The 18,579-nt window shown below is 41.0% G+C and overlaps 1 protein-coding gene across 1 annotated transcript in view; it reads left to right on the top strand.

Annotated features, from left to right (window-relative positions):
• LOC116400019 (F-BAR and double SH3 domains protein 1-like) overlaps positions 1-18,368 on the top strand; it is a 29,693-nt gene extending 11,325 nt beyond the window's left edge. The window contains exons 9-21 of the mRNA XM_031877617.1: positions 1,067-1,189; positions 2,277-2,372; positions 2,633-2,749; positions 4,523-4,627; positions 5,742-5,897; positions 6,467-6,595; positions 7,097-7,180; positions 10,154-10,298; positions 15,933-16,033; positions 16,687-16,797; positions 16,993-17,134; positions 17,268-17,323; positions 17,512-18,368. Of these exons, the coding sequence (XP_031733477.1) occupies positions 1,067-1,189; positions 2,277-2,372; positions 2,633-2,749; positions 4,523-4,627; positions 5,742-5,897; positions 6,467-6,595; positions 7,097-7,180; positions 10,154-10,298; positions 15,933-16,033; positions 16,687-16,797; positions 16,993-17,134; positions 17,268-17,323; positions 17,512-17,562 (1,416 nt within the window). The 3' untranslated portion in view covers positions 17,563-18,368. The remainder of the gene's footprint in view (positions 1-1,066; positions 1,190-2,276; positions 2,373-2,632; positions 2,750-4,522; positions 4,628-5,741; positions 5,898-6,466; positions 6,596-7,096; positions 7,181-10,153; positions 10,299-15,932; positions 16,034-16,686; positions 16,798-16,992; positions 17,135-17,267; positions 17,324-17,511) is intronic.
• The last annotated feature ends 211 nt before the right edge of the window (positions 18,369-18,579 follow it).

Genomic DNA, 18,579 nt, shown 5'->3' with positions numbered 1-18,579 from the left:
ACACACACACACACACACACACACACACACACACACACACACACACATACAGAGAACAGGAAGCCAGTTTGGGTCGTGTATCTGATAAAATAGTTACCACATAATTTCCTGATGTATTTTCTCTGTACAGTGCACAAAACACAGCCTACTTTCCCTTTATTCACTTAATCTGTACATTTCCAGCCTGGTCTCCTAAAAATGACGTTTCCATACATGAAACTGCATTTTTCGAGGGAAACTTATTTTCTACCAAATCACCCAGGAGATAGCAGTTTGTATGTGAAACCGAGTCAAAGTTGGCTTACAAACACACACAGAGACACAGGAACACAGGGGAAAAACAGGAGACACAGCCTAACCGTGACAAGTCTGGTATAACAATGAGTAAAACAAGTGAGAATGTCCATTAAAACAAACGCAGGACTTTCACCCAGGAGACCGTTGTCCATGTACCGTCTAAAAACCAAAAGTCAGTGTTGACTTTATCATTTTTTCTGGCTGAACTGGGTATTAGCATACGCATCAGACCAAGCCTGAAAGGGCCAAGCCTTTGCTCTTGTTCTCCCTGCACACTTGAAGATTCATAAGAAAAATAATTTAATGATTTACCTTTTCCAGACTTTCAGGACTTAATGGATTGAATTCTGATGATATAAAGAGTCACTTTGGGGGGTTGAAATGCTTAGCGAAACGAGTCAGTGTTTTACAGATTGTGTATGGGAAAAACTGTATCTTTTTGGGACAGTGTGTCTCTGCAATACTGAGTGTGGCCACTATGCTAAAATCACAGCACAGCCTAGCAATGAATGAATAGTGTGCCATGTATAGTCTGTTGCACATTCTATACTTGGTAGAAACTTGCGAACCATAGAAAATATACATAATGAACTGAGGACTGCGGATGCGGTGGTGGCGTTCAAAAGGGGCCCAACAGCAATTTTTCCTTGGGGCCGTCGATATGATATTCCAGTCAGGCATTGTTGGATAAGAGCTGGAGTGTTGAAAATGGTGGCAAAACAACTTGAAATAATGAAAAGTGTGACTTGTACTCTATTTCTCTCATCAGCAAATGGACGGTGATGTTTACGATGATTTAAGAAGCCATTTTACCCTGCTGTGTGGGGCAGAAATGGACACCTGTCTTGCTGTACACAAACTATACAGCACGATATGGGAGAGTGTTGCCAAGGTATGTCTGTATATGTGCATACAGTGTTACTTGTGTTCTGTCTACAGTAAAGCATTCAGTAGTTTTGTCATGTCATGGGGCGGTCGTGGCTCATGGGGTAGAAGGGGTCGTCCGGGAACCACAAGGTTGGCAGTTTGATCCCTGGCTGCTACGAGTCCTGTGCCAAAGTGCCCAGAACTCCAAATTGCTCCCTGGGCGCTTCACAGCAGCCCACTGCTCCTAATATGCTAAGGATGGGTCAAATGCAGGCCAATTTTCATATATGTACCTAATGTAAATGACGGTTGAAATAAAGTTAAATTTCATAGTTTGCAAAAGTGCACCTAAGGAGGAGGTCATGGTGGATGGATGGATGGGTCAAGCAAACACAGTACATTCACCCAGGAGGCGGTGTTTGTCCACCGTGGCTCCTGTGAAACCAGACATAAGACATTTCTCACCTTGTCTCTTGAAAGACAGGGGTGGAGGCAGAGGGGTTACAGCAAGGTTGGCAGATTGGGAAATGCAGAAAGAAATAAAAAAAACAAATTAAACACAGGAGAATTTTTTTTTTTTTTTAAATGTAAGGGAAATGAGAGATGCAAGAAAAGTTGGAAGATAATAGCATACAAGTACATACAAAGAATGGGGCAATAGCTAAGAGAGGCTTACTGGTACATCTAGGTACAAGAAACAAAAGTTTACATAAGAAAATTCAACACATACACAAAATGTCTGAACTAATGTAGCAACTTGGTGAAATCTCATAAGTTGTTCCCTTCAAAATGTGAGTGTTTGGAAAGCATTTTAACACCTAGCTCTTAATTTGTATGATGTTACAAGGGTGGCACAGATGAAAACATTGTTTTTTGTCCACTCACACCCAAGCGATACAGGTCAGTTTGGTATCCAGTTTGGTTTGAAACCATGACTGCTATGTGCTGTTTTGGTTGCTTGAGGTGCACCCACAGACCTTTTCTATATTGTCAGAGCATATGTTTCCAAACCTCTCTTACAAATTGTGGATTTTTTTTTTTCCAAAAGGATAAGGTAGGAGGAATTGTTTTGTTTGTTCCTGATTAACATTGATCGGTTGCTCTATTGTCAGGTGACCAGAGAGAGAAACATTCTGCAGTTTCTTCAAGAATCTGTCGTCTTCAGCAAAACCCCTGAATTCACCTTCCAGCCAGCTCCACATGACAAGGTGTGCTTGAATGTTTGTGTGTGGGAACTCCGGGGGAACTCATTTAGATATTGGAAGGAATTGGGAAGATTTTCATCATTAAGCCAAAACAATAAATAAGCATGGGTGCATGTGTGTGCATGTGAAGGTGTGGGTACAATAACATTCATATAATAACTTTATGATATAAGGCTTGTGTTGAGTTGCACTATGCAGATGTGTACAAGATGACACATGGAAAGCTTAAGAATGAAGAATACGTTTGTCTCTCTTTTGTACAGGTGTCTGCTCTACAGGAGGTTTGTGCTTCAGAAGCAGAGGGCTGGCTGGTTAAGGAGGCCAAGAAATGGGCTACAAAAGCTGCTAAAGACTACAAGATCATCACCCATGGAGAGAGGGTGAGACTTTGATTTCAAAGTTGGGAAGATACTCCTGAGCTAATGAATGCTTGTAGCAGTGGCCCTCAGAATTTTTTCTTCTGGAAATACAGCTTTCTCTAAAAGTTATTATTAGGGCCCGAGCACCGACATAGTCGGAGCGGAGGACCTATTGTTACTCTAATTATTATTAGGGCCCGAGCACCGACATAGTCGGAGTGTAGGACATATTGTTATTAGGGCCCGAGCACTGACGTAGTCGGAGCGGAGGACCTATTGTTATTCTAATTAGGGCCCGAGCCCCGACGTAATCGGAGCGGAGGACCTATTGTTCTTCAAATGTTTATTGTTCTTATTATTAGGGCCCGAGCACCGACGTAGTCGGAGCGGAGGACCTATTGTTCTTCAAATGTTTATTGTTCTTATTATTAGGGCCCTATTGTTATTCTAATGTTTTTTAGGGCCAGAGCACCGACGTAGTTGGTAGCGTAGGACCTATTGTTATTCTAATGTTTATTATTAGGGCCCGAGCACCGACGTAGTCGGAGCGGAGGATCTATTGTTCTTCAAATGTTTATTATTATTTGGGCCCGAACACCGACGACAAGATGTTCTACATTTGTCTGACAGGTTTTGTAAACTTTTCAGACTGTAGAGGCTGATGAAATACAAATTATATTAATAGAGTTGTTAAATACAAGAATTAAAAATGTGTTCAAGTCAAGTTGCTCAGATTGGTTTAAATTCACTCCATCATTCTATTACAGACAATGTGTGTTTGAGTCAAACCTCTTGTGACAAACAGCTCAAAGAAACTCTTTGATTTTAATTGATTAAAACATGATGTGATCATATTTAATCATACTGTTGTGTTTACAGAAGAGATATAATATAGTTGTATATAATATGAGCAACAATTTGGACCTGCTCAAAGATCTGGAGCCAAGATTATCGCTCGCGCGAGAGTGAATTTTGATCGCGGAGTGAGGTAAAAGCGCTCGTCAAAGTAAAATACGCGAGCGGCTGTTTGATTTTCGTGCGCGCATGGATCTCATTTGCGCTCTCGGATTTTGACAGTGATTTACCTTCATACAGGTTCCCCATTCACATTTGCTGTACACACAGGCAGACTTTTGTGATCATTACAACAGTAGGTTTTCAAACCATGTCAGTGGGCATTAGTATGAATGATCTTCTTCATGAGAATCAGGTTAAATGTTACAATGAATGCTTCACACTACAATCTAAAGTTACAGAAGAGCTTAAAATGAAAACAGTGTTAAATTAAAGTGTTCAAGTAACAGCAAATGACACTACTGTTCTGTTAACTTTCATTTAAGTCCAAATACAATCAGCAGGACACTGCAGGGAGTTGAACCCCATCCCAGTAAACTGACAGTCTGTTATGTTACAAACACTGAAGCGCATTCACACACATTCATTTTCTTAATGATCTTAACAGGCTTATATTCATGATTGTATCGGAGGTACACTCAAAACATTTGAGGCTTAAGACCTGGCAACATGATCTTGCTACGCTGCTGGTCGACGCAGGAAATATCATGTAACTCGTGCACGCAGTGTATGATGGTCACAGAAATGCATGGCCGCGTCACCCAGAGTCCTGCCAGTACCCTCAACGTGCGTGAAGTTACGAGAGCCCGATCAATGCTGCTTGCAGCTTTAATTATTATTATTATTATTATAACTGGATTCATGTACTATGGGCAGGCCATAAAAAATAATGTTTTTATGGCCAGAGAATTGTTCATCTCTGTCTTTTTTTTCTGTCAGGCTCTACAGATGTTAGAGAGTCGGTTGAAGCTCTTGTCAGGGGACACGGGGTACAGTGTGGAGCAGAAAATAGCAGAGGTGCAGGACAGTGTCAGGAAGGCCAAGGTAATAAAAAATCCAACATGTCAGTTAGTTCTTCACCTCGTCCTGTTACCATTCGGCTCTCAGTATCTCCCTCCTTCTTTAATGTATAGAAGAAAGCACATCAATTGATAAAGCATATAAAAAAACCAGAATCACAATAAAAAATATAGTTTTTATTCAAAATGAACAACAACATTTAGTCAAAGAATACCAATTATCTATCTAAGATGTTTCTACTCAAAGACTGCTGAAGTCCATGTATAGAGGAGGTCGGAGTGGACAGACATCTGTAAGAAACAAATCTGTAGAAAACGATAATGTGCTGGCAGAAAGTTATTGTAAAAGGCAAATAAACAGGACTTTCATCCTAGAGAACGCATGTCCCATGTGAAACCAAAAGTCTACTTAATTCACATCCATAACTTAAATTATGTCACAAACATAGTTATTTTAAGCCAAACCACTTCTTACAAAACCTTACCATGTAGGTTTGTTGCCTTAAGTTTTGTTTTTGGTTTTTTTAAGACGTTAACTAGGTGTTTAAATCTGCAAGCATAATCCGGGAGAAAATATGTTTCACGTAAATGAGAATGCTGTTTAGTTGTACGCAAACATGAATTTTAGGAGACAGGGTTAAAAAATGTGGAAATGCTCCCTGAACGTTTTGTAAACCTTTCTTTGATAATGGTAATAAGCGTCAGAGCTTAGCAACACTGTGTATCTGACAACCCAGATGTCAGAACAGAGTCAGTAACCGGTCTGACCAAATATATTTCCCCATTCAACATTGGACTACTAACTAATAATTCATCACATATAGCCCCCTTTTTTGTGGGAAGAAATATTCCAGTTCTAAAAATACCTTCTCTTCAACAAATATTCCAAGTTCAACCACAGAAAACACTTTTTGTGCTCCAGTGCTTAACAGATATCTACAAAACAAGTATTAAACAGCATTTGCACATCTGCCAACGTAGTTCTCCTACGTACACCAGCAAAATGAAGGAAAGTAAAAAGTGTATATTGTGAAGCGCCGGACCTCGTGCTAATTTGATAATTTGAGAACAAAACCCAGCTGCTGTCTGTGTGTGTGATTGTCTGACTGACTGTGCGTCTTGTTTTCTTCCTGTCTCAGCTCAGTAGGGTGAAGGCAGAAGCCCGTCTGGCATTGTTGTCAGACAGCGTCACAGGAATTGAGATGTGGCTTCACAACGCCATGAACCAGGCAGAGGAGGAGCTGGAGAGGGAGAGACGCCTCAGTGAACAGAGGAAGTCTACTGAGGACGTTTCAGTATGCAAACACACATAGACCCAGGAATTTCCAAAAAAAGTCCACTGTAATTTTATTATCAAATAATACTCAAACTGGAAGAAATAGGGCATTTGTTGGGGATTATTTTCAGTAGTGTAGTAGGTGCAGGACATTTTATGTAGGATTAAGTCAACACAAACAATGTGTGTGTTCAAAAATAGAGCTCTATGTCACAGAGAAAGATGATATATCAGGCTTTGATACACACATGCACTCCTTGTTCGTAGGATACAATCATTGTTGGTTTTGGCTCTTAATGGGACTTGTTGATGATAGTGAAAATATAGAATTTCACCAGACATCTCCTTTAAGTCAAATCTGTCAACAACTGATCCAGTCGGAAAAAAAAGACATGCTGGTTATTGAGAGATGAAAACATTGTTTATTGAAAAAATGAAATTCCATTGCTCAGTGAGGTGGGCTGCGAGCCTCTAATAATAACCAAAAATAACAAAGAAGGGTAACATTTGGAGGATGTACCATATTGAGAAGAATATGTGATATACCTTGCCTACTCATGGACAAGTTTTCATTGTGTGTCTTTTTAGGAGGATGAGTTTGAGCTGACTGACATTGAGGACTACGATGATGAGAACGGAGACATCTTTGCAGATCCAGTGTCAGCATCTGGAGTTTGTATTTACCCTGCAGCCTGCAGAGTTGTCTATAGCTATCAGGTAGAGATTAATGAAATAGTCTACAGTTAACAGGTGGTTTACCTCTGCAAAAGAAGCAAACCATCTTTAATCTTAGGGTCAGGGCTTCACATGGTTCCATTCAGAACTCTCTCCATGCTTTTGAAATGAACAAAACCACGCAATTCTCAACATGACAACTTGACACCTCTTTTTCCTGTGGTCATGACAATATATGGGAAAGTAAAGTCAAGTTATAGGCCAGAACATTTAGAGAAATCAACAAGGTAACTAGAAAAAGTATATCAGATGTTGTTAAAAGATAAAAGGTCATGCCTATCCTACACAGTGTTGTCCTTCTCTGAAATCTGTGTAACCTTATGGAAAAGATACAGAATGTTGTATTTTGAGAAAATCTTCAGAAAACAATTACAAATTGAACTGCAGTTGTTTTCAACAAAGGCAATCGACATTGTTTTATCCTGTATATATAGTGCTGCAGTTGGACAATTTATAATGACAAAAGCATGTTACTTCCTATAGGCCAGCCAGTCAGATGAGCTGTCAATCATGGAAGGGGAAGAGCTTCAAGTGATTGAGGATGGAGGCATGGAGGACTGGCTGAAGGTAGTTTGGTTTGGTTACATTGTAACCTTTCAAGGTGTATGTACAAAGAATGATCCCCTGCTGCCAGAATACACAGATACTTCTATAAGACACACTGGCTTGCCTAGCCACGCCCTGCGGTCCTTCCACTCCGTTACATGTCCATGTATTGGTTAACTCTTTAAGACTCCCCGTGAGGAGAGTGTGCAGCCCACAAGCCTAGTTCACAAAACAACAAATAACAAACAAACTATGTACTTTACGTACCAACCAGGTCAAGACCCCGTAGAACCAAAGGCCAAGCCTGAGAGGCCAACGTTATTACAGGAGGTCTGCAAGAAAACCGTAAGCCGCAGCCATCGGTCATTACGAACACAACCTACGGGTCTGCCCACATAAGTTACTGTTACTAAGCAATCAAACTCAATTTCCCATGATCCTTTAGCCCTAAACTCAGCCCATGAACTCAACGTTTACAATAACAGGGTACTATGATCTGTGACCCAAGACTTCATCAGGTTAACAAAACCCACTGTGCTGTTGCGTCCTGCCTCTTAACTCTGCTCTTTCTTTGCTCTCTACCTCTTCTCCTGTACAGCAGAAGTGGGGGTCAGCTCTCTTCTGTCCCTGGCTCTTCACCATGTGGTGGATTTCTGACCACCATGTCGTCTGCTTTCCACCCTATAGCCACTATATGGTGTCATAGCTACCACTCTTTCACAGGAAGTTATTCCCCATAGTGTAGAGCAGCACTGTTTCATTTGGCAAGTGTACTGACCAAGGTTGTGTGACAAAAGGCTGCATGACAACAGTGAGCGCAAATGCCATGTCCACCAATGGCCTTTGTAGATAGGCATTCACACAATAGAAGTGTTAAAGGCCAAATTCTGGCCCAGATTTGGTGTGATCAGCCAATAGACCAGTCAGACAATGACCGCAGCACAGTTCAGATTGTGGTCATAGTCTGACAGAGTGACAGCGCCTCTGAATGCCTCCCTGCCTCTAGCTACATGGAGCGTTACAGCCCTGAGCCACGAGTTATGCACAAGAGCACCAGAGTTCACTTCTCACGGTACTAGTCAATACATGGCTATGCTTTACTTTTCTTCCAGTTACAAAGGCAACTTGAGTTTGTTAGTAACAGCAAAACTCAATAATTCTGAGCCCAGTTAGAGCCAGACATCTTACTATTGGTTGATGAAACTAAATTATGATTGGTCATAATACAATTAATTGATAGAACTAAATGCTGATTGGACTATGACACCACTGTCCAACTTTAACAGTACATTTGGACCAGCTCCTTGATAGTATCTTGTCATGAGATCACTGGTGCAGATGCTTTACGACACACAATTTTGACCCTAACTAGTCGCATGTCCATATCAGTGTAGGTGCCACTCTCTCTGCATCTCACCATATCAATTTACATTTCTAACATTCATGTTCTTCTGACTAACCTGGTAAAAAACGGAGAAATGCTGGTTATGTATTTTATACATTGCCATTATGATTGTTCAACTGGATTTTGGTCTGTAATTTTGATTGTTGCTGCCTAGCCAAGATAGATAGTGTCAACAAGTTGAGTGAACTGACAAAAGTCTTTGTCCCCGAGGTTTGAGCTGTACAGCTTTCAAGCTGTTTCCAAGAAGCTGAGAACTCTTTAAAACTTTGAGTTGCTCTAAAAGACTGCGGCCGGAAGCCTAACCTTAAGACCAAAAGGGGGGAAGTTAGGACTCACCACTAAACATGGCGACTGAGGCATCAAACTCAATTTCCCAGGATCCTTAAGCCCTAAACTCTGCCAATGGACTCAACATTTACTGTAACAGGATATTGTAATCTGTGACCCATGACTTCAAAACCTGCAGCGCCTCAGCATCTGCCTATTTTCCCATGTTTCTTTGATGTCCTCCCCTTTGTCTCCACTTCCGGAGTGGAGGTCAGCTCTATTCTGCCGTGGCTCATCTCCACGTGGTGGATCTCTGACCAATGTATAGTCTGCTCTCCACCTGCCACTGGAGTTCCGACTGCAGGTTGAAAGCAGCAGCAAAGCCGGATCTGGGTCTGTTCGCGGTGGGGTGGTTGCTGTAGGAGGCCCCACTGAATTCTGACCTGAGGGGCTTCTGGTGAACCTGCAAGATTTTGTGCCGCTGATGATTTAGGTTTAAGAGTACAGAAATATATTCTCGCTGATGGTCTCATTTACTTATGTAGGTCTTATAAAGGCATCAGCATTCAATTGAGACTGTTTCATAACCACTGTAGTGGCAGCTCATTTTACCGTCCTTCTTGGCCACTTCTTGCAGGATGTAAAGGGTTCTGACTGGCGTAGACTACCATGTGCTCTTGCAGGCTAAACTTTTCTTGTTAGCTGTCCAATGATGAGGCTCGTAGCTCGTAGTTAAAAGTAGTTTTATTCCATGTGAACAAAAAGTAAAAAATAAACAATTTCCTTATGCAATAACTGGAGTACCAAAACATTGACCTTATGCTGGCTATAACTAAAAAGTCTAATCTGCGAGAGCATATGGTAGTCTACGCGAGTCAGAACCCTTTACATCCTGCAAGAAGTGGCCAAGAAGGACGGTAAAATAAGCTGCCACTACATTAAGTCAGAAAAATTGTTGCTCCACATCCTGCTCCATCAAAGCCTAACTAGCACTGAAACCTACTTAAAGGAGTCACCAAAAATGATCCAATAGCAGGACAGAAGAGAGGAGCCTTTATCTTAATAGGGCAAAAACACACATTTTACAACATGACCAATTACCTTAAATCTATTATATAGTAAACATTCTAAAGGGCATAACACACATACTTTGGCAATAAACATAAAATACAAAAACTGTTAAGAATACAAAATGGCTCTTACAACCACTTAAAAGTTCCTCCCAGTAACTTAACAAAAACAACACTATTTTGTATTGAGTTAAAGGGTGCATGTTTTCCAGTGTCTCATCTTTCTCTCTACTTGTTCATGTCTCTGGCCAGGTGTGTAACGCATGTGGTCAGGTGGGGTATGTTCCTGAACGTTATGTGCAGTTCCCGTGTCTACCTTCAGAGGATGCCACTCAGCTAAACAGTTCTTTCAGCTCCACCTCATCCACTGGGTATAACGAGAGGGCAGTTAGCAGAGGTCAGTCTTTTGTATGTGTAACTTACTGTACAGCTGAATGTATCAGGTACTTGCATATTGTATTTGAAACACAGTCTCCCGTGAGAATGTAATGCATAGTTGCATAAATTGGCTCCTTTTAGAAACCTTTTGTGCGGCCCCCGAACATGACATGAAATGCAATCATCCGGACCATTTCAATACTTTCACTTTCAATAGTTTACATTTAATACACTACTCGGCTACTGCGTCAAACCGGGCATCCCTTACAAGCGTTATGTCCTGTTAGGAATTTGTGGCATGGCACCTCACAACCAGTGGCACCTCGCCAGTGTTGCGGAAATAACATTCTCTCACCAACTCTGCAGTTTAATGTGAAAGCGAGATGTGCGAGATGTGAGCATTTTTCCCAGCTCTGGAAAAGTACCTCTATCATTACATTACAGTCATTTAGCAGACACTTTTATCCAAAGCGACTTACAATTCAGATTCTATCACATTTCTACACCGTAGGCACAGCTACGGGAGCAATGTTTGGGGTTAAGTGTCTTGCTCAAGGACACATCGACATGTGACTAGCCAGGGATCGAACCGCCGATCCTCTGATTGAAGGACGGCGCTGCTCTCCACTTGTGGTGGGCCGTGCATTTTATTCCTGGGCCTGCACTTGTAAAAATGAAGCTCAACACCTACAAATACACTATGAGTGGAGATACATGACGGGATGCGGCGGTATTAACGAACAATGCATATAGTCAAAATCAATTCAGCTAAAACACGCATTCCACCACACACTCAAGAGCACGGGCCATTCAAATATTATTCATATTGTGTGGTTTTCATGATACCCATATCATGAAAACGACACATTAGACAAATTAACAGAGTACCACTCCCTCCAGGAAATACACGACTCCATAGTCTTCTTGTTACTGACGGATTTATTCGTCTCTCAACACCGAGAGGGAAAATGTGTCCCCTTGAAAACACATGAATCTTCAAAGTAGATCACTTAAAAACTTAACTTTAACACTTTAACTTTATAGAGACCGCTGCCGCTTCGCGCGTCTTCTTGTTGCTGTGCACCAGCTACATATGTCCCCAGCGCAACATAGGACGTAACAATAGTTCCTATCACATATAAAACCGAACAAAAATCCATATTCACAAAAACAAGTTGTACAAATAATAATATATAATATAAACAAGCATATTAAATAATGACATAAATAATATTTATGGCAGTTAAAGGTACTGCAGTTCACTTACCAGAGCTGCTGTTCACTATTTAAAGACAAAGTGCATCCTCCTTTCTTCGTTAATAAAGAGTTTAATCCCACAGTTGTTCAGTACATCCGTGCGTTTTAGTTCCAGTGAGAAGTCCTTCTCCATTCAGGGACGCCAGTGAAGACAGTCGAGCCTCCCCAGTTGTATTTCTTGAATACGTTTTAATGCGCTTGAGGCTGAAAATGTCCGCTTGACAGAGGCAGCAGGTATTGGGATTGTCACCACCCAACATGTCATGCTAGCCCACTGACCAATCATGTACTTGTAGGCCAGCTAGCAGGCTCTGGCACGTCAAAGAATACGCCCAACGTGTCACACTAAAGATCTGATTGGTTGAAGACTATGACAATCAACAATATCGTCCCCATTCACTTAAACTGCAAAGGGATGCACTTGTGAGTCTGCCTCGGGCCTCTCTTCTTACCTAGAGACACAGAGGTGAAATCTGATTGGATAAAAGCTCTACCTAAAACAAGCTGCACTGGAAGCAGGGCAACTGATGAAGACAGTAGCTGTGCAATGAGAAAATAAGATGATGGGAAAAATATTTCTATAAATTATAATACATGTAGTGTGTCACAACCCGGCTCAAAAGGCCGCAACATGAGGGAGACAAGACGAGTGATAAAAGTAATAAATAGACATTTATTTAATGAACCAACTAACAGAACTCAGCCAGCCAGCCAGCCAGCCAGCCAGCCAGCCAGCCAGCCAGCCAGCCCCTCCAAACAGGAGGCAGAGAGGAGATGCGCCCGGAGGCAAAAAAGAGGCGCAGCCTTTATAGCTGAGACTTCCAGCAGGCTCAGGTGTGGCTCATCAGCAGCAGATTACCATCCTGGAAACAGGACACAGACCCCTGGTGGAAGGGAGGGGTCGTCACAAGTGTATTTAAGAAAAGTTTTTAAATTATAAAATAGCTATAACTTTGTGATTCTGTTTAGGCCAGCAGAGAAGGCCTTGCAGGCCCTGACGGCCCACCACTGTTAGCCACAGTCGCCCACATCATATGCTGGCTCCCTAAATTGATGTAATTTGCATGCAGACTTGATTCAAAATAAGGTGATGTCATGTGAGTGCGTCAGGGGTGTCCCAGACTAAGAATTTACATAGTCAAATCTGATTGGTCAAGTCTTGCCTATCGTCGACAGATTGTCGAATCATGGTTTTGTTTTTTGCTCGTTGAACCTCCTTTGTTTAAGCTTGATGTATCTATGGAATAATAGTAAAAATAACTAAATTATTGGTTGAGATACATGTAACTATTACTTAACTGTCGTTTCGGAATTATGAACAGTGCTGTTTGTGTCTGTACAGTGCTGCACTATCCAGAGTACTAAAATGGAGCGGAGATCAATAGACAGCCAGAATGACAGACACTGTTTCTTAGCCTGCTTGTAGTTTTTAGTTGCTTGTAGTTCATTTTCGGTCCCAATTCCATTTCCCCATTGTAGCAATCCACAGACAGAAGGGAAAGGACAGGGAAGTAAGGGACAGTCAACCGGAGAGAGACGCAAGGCACAAACAGCTGATTCTACACACAAAATTGGCACACTGGTGGCAATCGACTGACGCCTAGTGGCAATCGTCTGACTAGTGGCAATCGTCTGTTGTGGAATATTTCTTATGACTAGTCAGGAGAAGAAAGTGAAGGTTTTCAATCAATATAAAGTAAACAGAGTCTTGATGAACGATCAAGGTTTGTAAAGTCAATTTATTTGCTTGCAAGCAAAGAGAACAGTCTCACAGACACATTGCAGTGATCTGTAAGAGTGGTCTGCCTAAACAGTCACAATGCATGGACATTTATGCTCAGACAGCTTCCTGTTATCTGCTTAGCTAACAAGAATACACAAAGAACACAATAAAAGGCAGGTCATCCTTCGAGCCTTAGTATACTCCATTTAAGACAGTCACGAAGGCGCTTCATCTCCTGTTTGCAAATCCCTTTGTTCACAGTTTGCCTTATAATAAACCGTTTAAACACACAGCAGATGCTTCCTTTGAGGCCATTGTGACATTGTTAAAATGACTATTGCAAAGACAGAATAGACATTTTTTTACCCTCACACATCATATATGCATGCAAAGGTTTACGCCTTTACAACTTCAGATAATGCGTCATAAAGGAAGTAAGAGTATTTCAGACAAAGGATCTCTGTTAGTCAAGGCCTCTCTGTGTCTCTGTCTTACGAAGAAAGAAACAGTGCACAAGATAACAGATAACAAGACACCTGGATACTAAACTAATTAAAATCATCTCCTGAAACTACTGTTTGGTGTCTGCACTTTTAGGACTTACATTCTTTAAACCTTCACATGAGACTATGACATATTTTCCCATTACACGTCTGACTGGTGGCAATCGTCTGACTAGTGGCACTCCTCTGACTAGTGGCAATCGTCTGACTAGTGGCAATCGTCTGACTAGTGGCAATCCTCTGACTAGCGGCAATTGTCTGACTAGTGGCAATCGTCTGACTAGTGGCACTCCTCTGACTAGTGGCAATTGTCTGACTAGTGGTAATCGTCTGACTAGTGGTGGCAATCCTCTGACTAGTGGTAATCCTCTGACTAGTGGTAAATGTCTGACTAGTGGCAATCCTCTGACTAGTGGCAATCGTCTGACTAGTGGCAATCGTCTGACTAATGGTAATCGTCTGACTAGTGGTGGCACTCCTGTGACAAGGATTGGCACTGGCAGCTCGTGGCACCTACATGTAAGCAGAGGACGAGTGAAGATATTTTCAGACTGTGGGGTTTTATTTTAAAAAGTTTTTATACTTGTAAATTATAATAAAACGGATGATTATTTTAATTATTTTAGCCGATTGTTGTAAATGACTATAAAGTTGCTTTTGTTTCAAAACCAGCAACTTTAAGGATGTATAAAGAGAATGGGTGGCTCAGGCGACTCAACTAAAATCATAAAACCGATTTGTCTTAACAACAATGGGTGTTCTCAGGAATTGTGGCTCCGCCCACTAAGCTCGGCACCTTCTTGCAGCGTGCCGAACGAGTGCTGCTCGCTTGCCGGTGTCCTGAAGAAGCCTGTCCTGACACCTGACTGCTTGCCACTGTCAGAAATCTCTCAGAACTTTGCCCAATATCTGTGGAAGTATTTTAGAGAGAGACCCAACATTGTAGAGCTCTGTAAACTCTGCAAGCATGCATGTCTTGTTTACTTTTAATCCCCACCATGACATGTTATATTATATGACAAGTCATCAGCGAGCCGGCAGGTCATAGCTAACAGTGTGAACAGGGCTAATAGTTCAAACGACAGAAAAAGTGTGACAGAGCTATACAGTGTTTACCTGAGGGGGGAACAGAGGGTAGTTGCCTGGGACAGCATTATTAGCTGTAACTGCCATATGAGAGCAGTGCAGAGTAGCGGCAGTGAGCTAACCAGTCGGGCACGCTCACATGCACCAAAAGCATGCATGGCCGGCCCGACTATGTCAACAAAGCAAGGAGAAGCACGGATAATTCAACACACACAGAGGGAGAATGACTTTATTTTCTGCTCAGGTATACATTACTCTACTATATCTTTACATAGCAAATAGTTGTTTGCTGCTATATTAATGCTCAGAATGTTAAATACAACTAATCTAATTAACGTTACAGACTGTTGTTACAGTCTGTAAATAGTTAGAATTATTTCCCTTGCCCCACACTGATGCAAAAATACATTTGAATATTACTGTTAATGAATATTTTAAGTTTTAAGTCAAGCACTTAAGTAAAATACTGATTCTCCAGGTCATAGAAAGGGTTGCTGTGCCACACAGTGATTAAAGTAATCCATATTCCATAGCAAACCATTTGAATTTGAGCTCCAGTATTTTTCTGATCAGGCATCTGACAAGCAGTGTCAATTATCTTGTTACATTACGTTTGTAAGATGATTGAATAAAATATTGAAATATTAACTCTAGGACAAGAAGTTTTTGATATTTATGTTAGTTAAATGAATTGTTACATTAATCTGGAATTGAAAAAATATTCAGTATATTTGGTATAATCTATATTGGTATAATTTGTTATTATCAGTACTACTAATAGACTGATATTTACAACGAAATCTATTAGAAGAAGAAAAAAAATCTAACAAAAGCTATACTCCATATCATGATATATTATGATATATTAGTAGAAAACAAAGTAATTCTATGTAAAATCAGACATTCTGCACTCCCATATAGCCCCACTTTAATGATCATTGGTTCATAACCACATTATTCCGCCACTGCAGACTGTGAGATTGGCAGTTTTTTCAGGCTTCTCAGAATGAATCATCTAATAGTACGTTTTGGGGCCACTCCTAGTGTGTGTTACTAATCCAGTTTCATTTGAATTCTGTGTCAGGTGTAGCCAGAGCTCTGTACTCCTACCAGGCCCAGAGTTCAGAGGAGCTTTCTTTCCAGGAGGGGGCACTAATCCACCTGATCCGCTGCGAACATGCAGAGGTGTGTATTATCTGTATTAATGTAGGGCCTGAAGCCTCAGAGATATGCTGTTTTATGTTGCCTAAACTTATAAGAACACAACAAATCTTTGCAGACTTCAAAATACCACAATCCATCGCTTTCTGGGTTTATAGGCTCTCTGGGGCAGTACTAGGGCTCCACTTTCATCAGTCTCAGCTTGACTCCAGTTTTTTGGCTAACTAATAGTGTTGGCTCTCATATTAAAATTCACAACACCCCTCAACTGCTTCATGCATAAACAGGAGTCGCTGGGTGTGGAAGTTTATTCTGGACCTTTGGCACAGCAGTTTGAAAAAAAAATTACCACTCACTAGTTTTTTTCAGAGCTCTCGACCACACCTCCCTGTCTCCACCAGGGAATAGAGTTTGCTCTCAGTTGTGATGGAATTCATTTAGTTGTCATCATGAGACAAAAGCATTACAACTGAGCAAATCAAATTGGTGATAAAGGCCATGAGATGTTGATGAAAGCTCTGGAAAAGCTAGTAAGTGGATCTTGAGTTTAGAGTATTTTGTAGAAGGAATAGATGGGTTCATGAGACAATGCTGGAATTGTTCTTATTACGAACCGTCTATCTGTTCTATTCTTACTTGTTATTTGTGTGTATCTACATGAATGTTTTGTTTTACAGGTGGATGATGGGTTTTGGGAGGGACAGCTGAATGGACGGATCGGTCTCTTCCCATCGCTGGTGGTGGAGCTCGTTCATGATGAGGGGGAGGTGGAGGATAAGGAGGAGGAGGTTAGACTGTATTCTCTGGTTTCATGAATAATCCTGTAAATCATGACTTTTCTAGATGATCTTACAAAAATCACATAACGCTAAAAGCTTTATACCGCTCACCCTCTGACATCTACCCAACTCAACTCATTTCTGTTTATTTCATTTTCTGATTGGCTTTGTTGCTCCTCTGTTGTTTATGTATTTTTTCTCCAGCCTCCCCCCGCCACTACCATGCCTCCCTCCATCCCAATCCCTTCCAACCCTGGCTGTAGTTCAGCTCTTAGTGCTACTCCCCCTGGCTGTGTGGAGAACAAACAGCAGGTATTTCCCCCAACGCTCGCAGACAACTCAATAGGTGAGTGGTGTCAAACTTTATTCCAGCCAGAGATTATTGTTTTTTGCTTCATCTGCTTCATTTCGAATGTCAGTTTTTTTGTAAACTAAATGTGTTGTTAAGATGGTAATGGCTGTCAGTGTTGTCCCATCAGACACTGCAGGCGGCAGCCGCAGTTCTCCAGACTTCTCCAGCATTCGACTAAGACCAGTATGTGCTTTTTATAAAAAAGAATATTCTCTCTATTTATGCATATCATTTGGGGCATAACAGCATGCACTCAACAACTAAATGGGGATTGGTGAATGCTGATTATACTTGTATGTATAAATGATCTTTGACCTGACATTGAAAAGTGAAAATCTGCACATGTTTTACTTCACTCTGTACTGTTTCAGTGTCGAGCTCCTCCTCCTCCTCCAACACAGAAGCCTTCACCTCAGCCTTGACACAAAGACGGGAGTCACTGTCAATGTTATACATGACGTGTAAGGACCAAAGGAACACTGCTTTTGTGACTTTTATTGTTATTATTGTTTTGTTTGCTTCTGTATTTCTTAGCTTTTCCCACTGGTCAACTTACTTGTAAGGTGATGTGAATTTACAGCAGATAGCATAATCACCCATAAGACTTCAGAACAGTGGAACTAACAGAACTAACAGCAGAAACAAAGTGTAGCTGCTTCAATACGCGCACCAACATTCAGTGTAATGGTGATATAACATTAACATTTAAGTAAGGGTGGTTGTGAAAAACATTATAGCACACATAGTGTCTATCACATGCAACTGAGCTTTTACTTTGTTAGCTCTCAGCAAATGACCCTTTGGAAGCAATATTTGCATAGTAGGTTGCTTACAGGTAAGTATGCAGTTCTAACTTAACCCCTGTGCATCCCTTTAAATAAGTTACTCTGATGTAAAAATGTCTGCATACTGCCATACAATTATATAGTAATGATCTGTTCCACCTTCATTGAGTTAAATCTTATAACCAGCTTCAGGCCTGATCATAACTACTAAATATTCGTTAATTTTCAATATGTCACTGTTGTTTTTTTATTGTAAGAAAACACACAAAAAATGCCAGGGGGATTTAAAAATGTTTTCACAGTCTGACATGTTTCAGCGATTAGCAACAACATTGATCTTGATGGATTGCATACAGCAGCATAAACTCTAGTGCCAACCAGGAATATAACATGACACATAGGAAATTGGCTCAACCTGTTGGGAAAAAAATATAATTTTGAGGCCGGGGCTCGAGATTGAAAGCCTGATATATAGAATGCATAACTTTATGCTGTGATGACTGTGGGATCAAACATTGTGGTTTGAAGGAGTTTCAATGACATTTTTGTCTGATTGTCTGTAATTCGGATACACAGTTTATCATAGACTTATTATAGGAACTGAGGTTGAACTTACAAAATTAACACAAAAAAGCTCACACCCTTGGCAAAATG

The sequence above is a fragment of the Anarrhichthys ocellatus genome, unplaced genomic scaffold (assembly GCF_004355925.1).
Source record: "Anarrhichthys ocellatus isolate YVR2014 unplaced genomic scaffold, GSC_Weel_1.0 scaffold142, whole genome shotgun sequence".
Taxonomy (NCBI): domain Eukaryota; kingdom Metazoa; phylum Chordata; class Actinopteri; order Perciformes; family Anarhichadidae; genus Anarrhichthys; species Anarrhichthys ocellatus.
The sequence above is the reverse complement of the archived record's forward strand: the minus strand, read 5'-3'. Positions and strand labels throughout refer to the sequence as shown.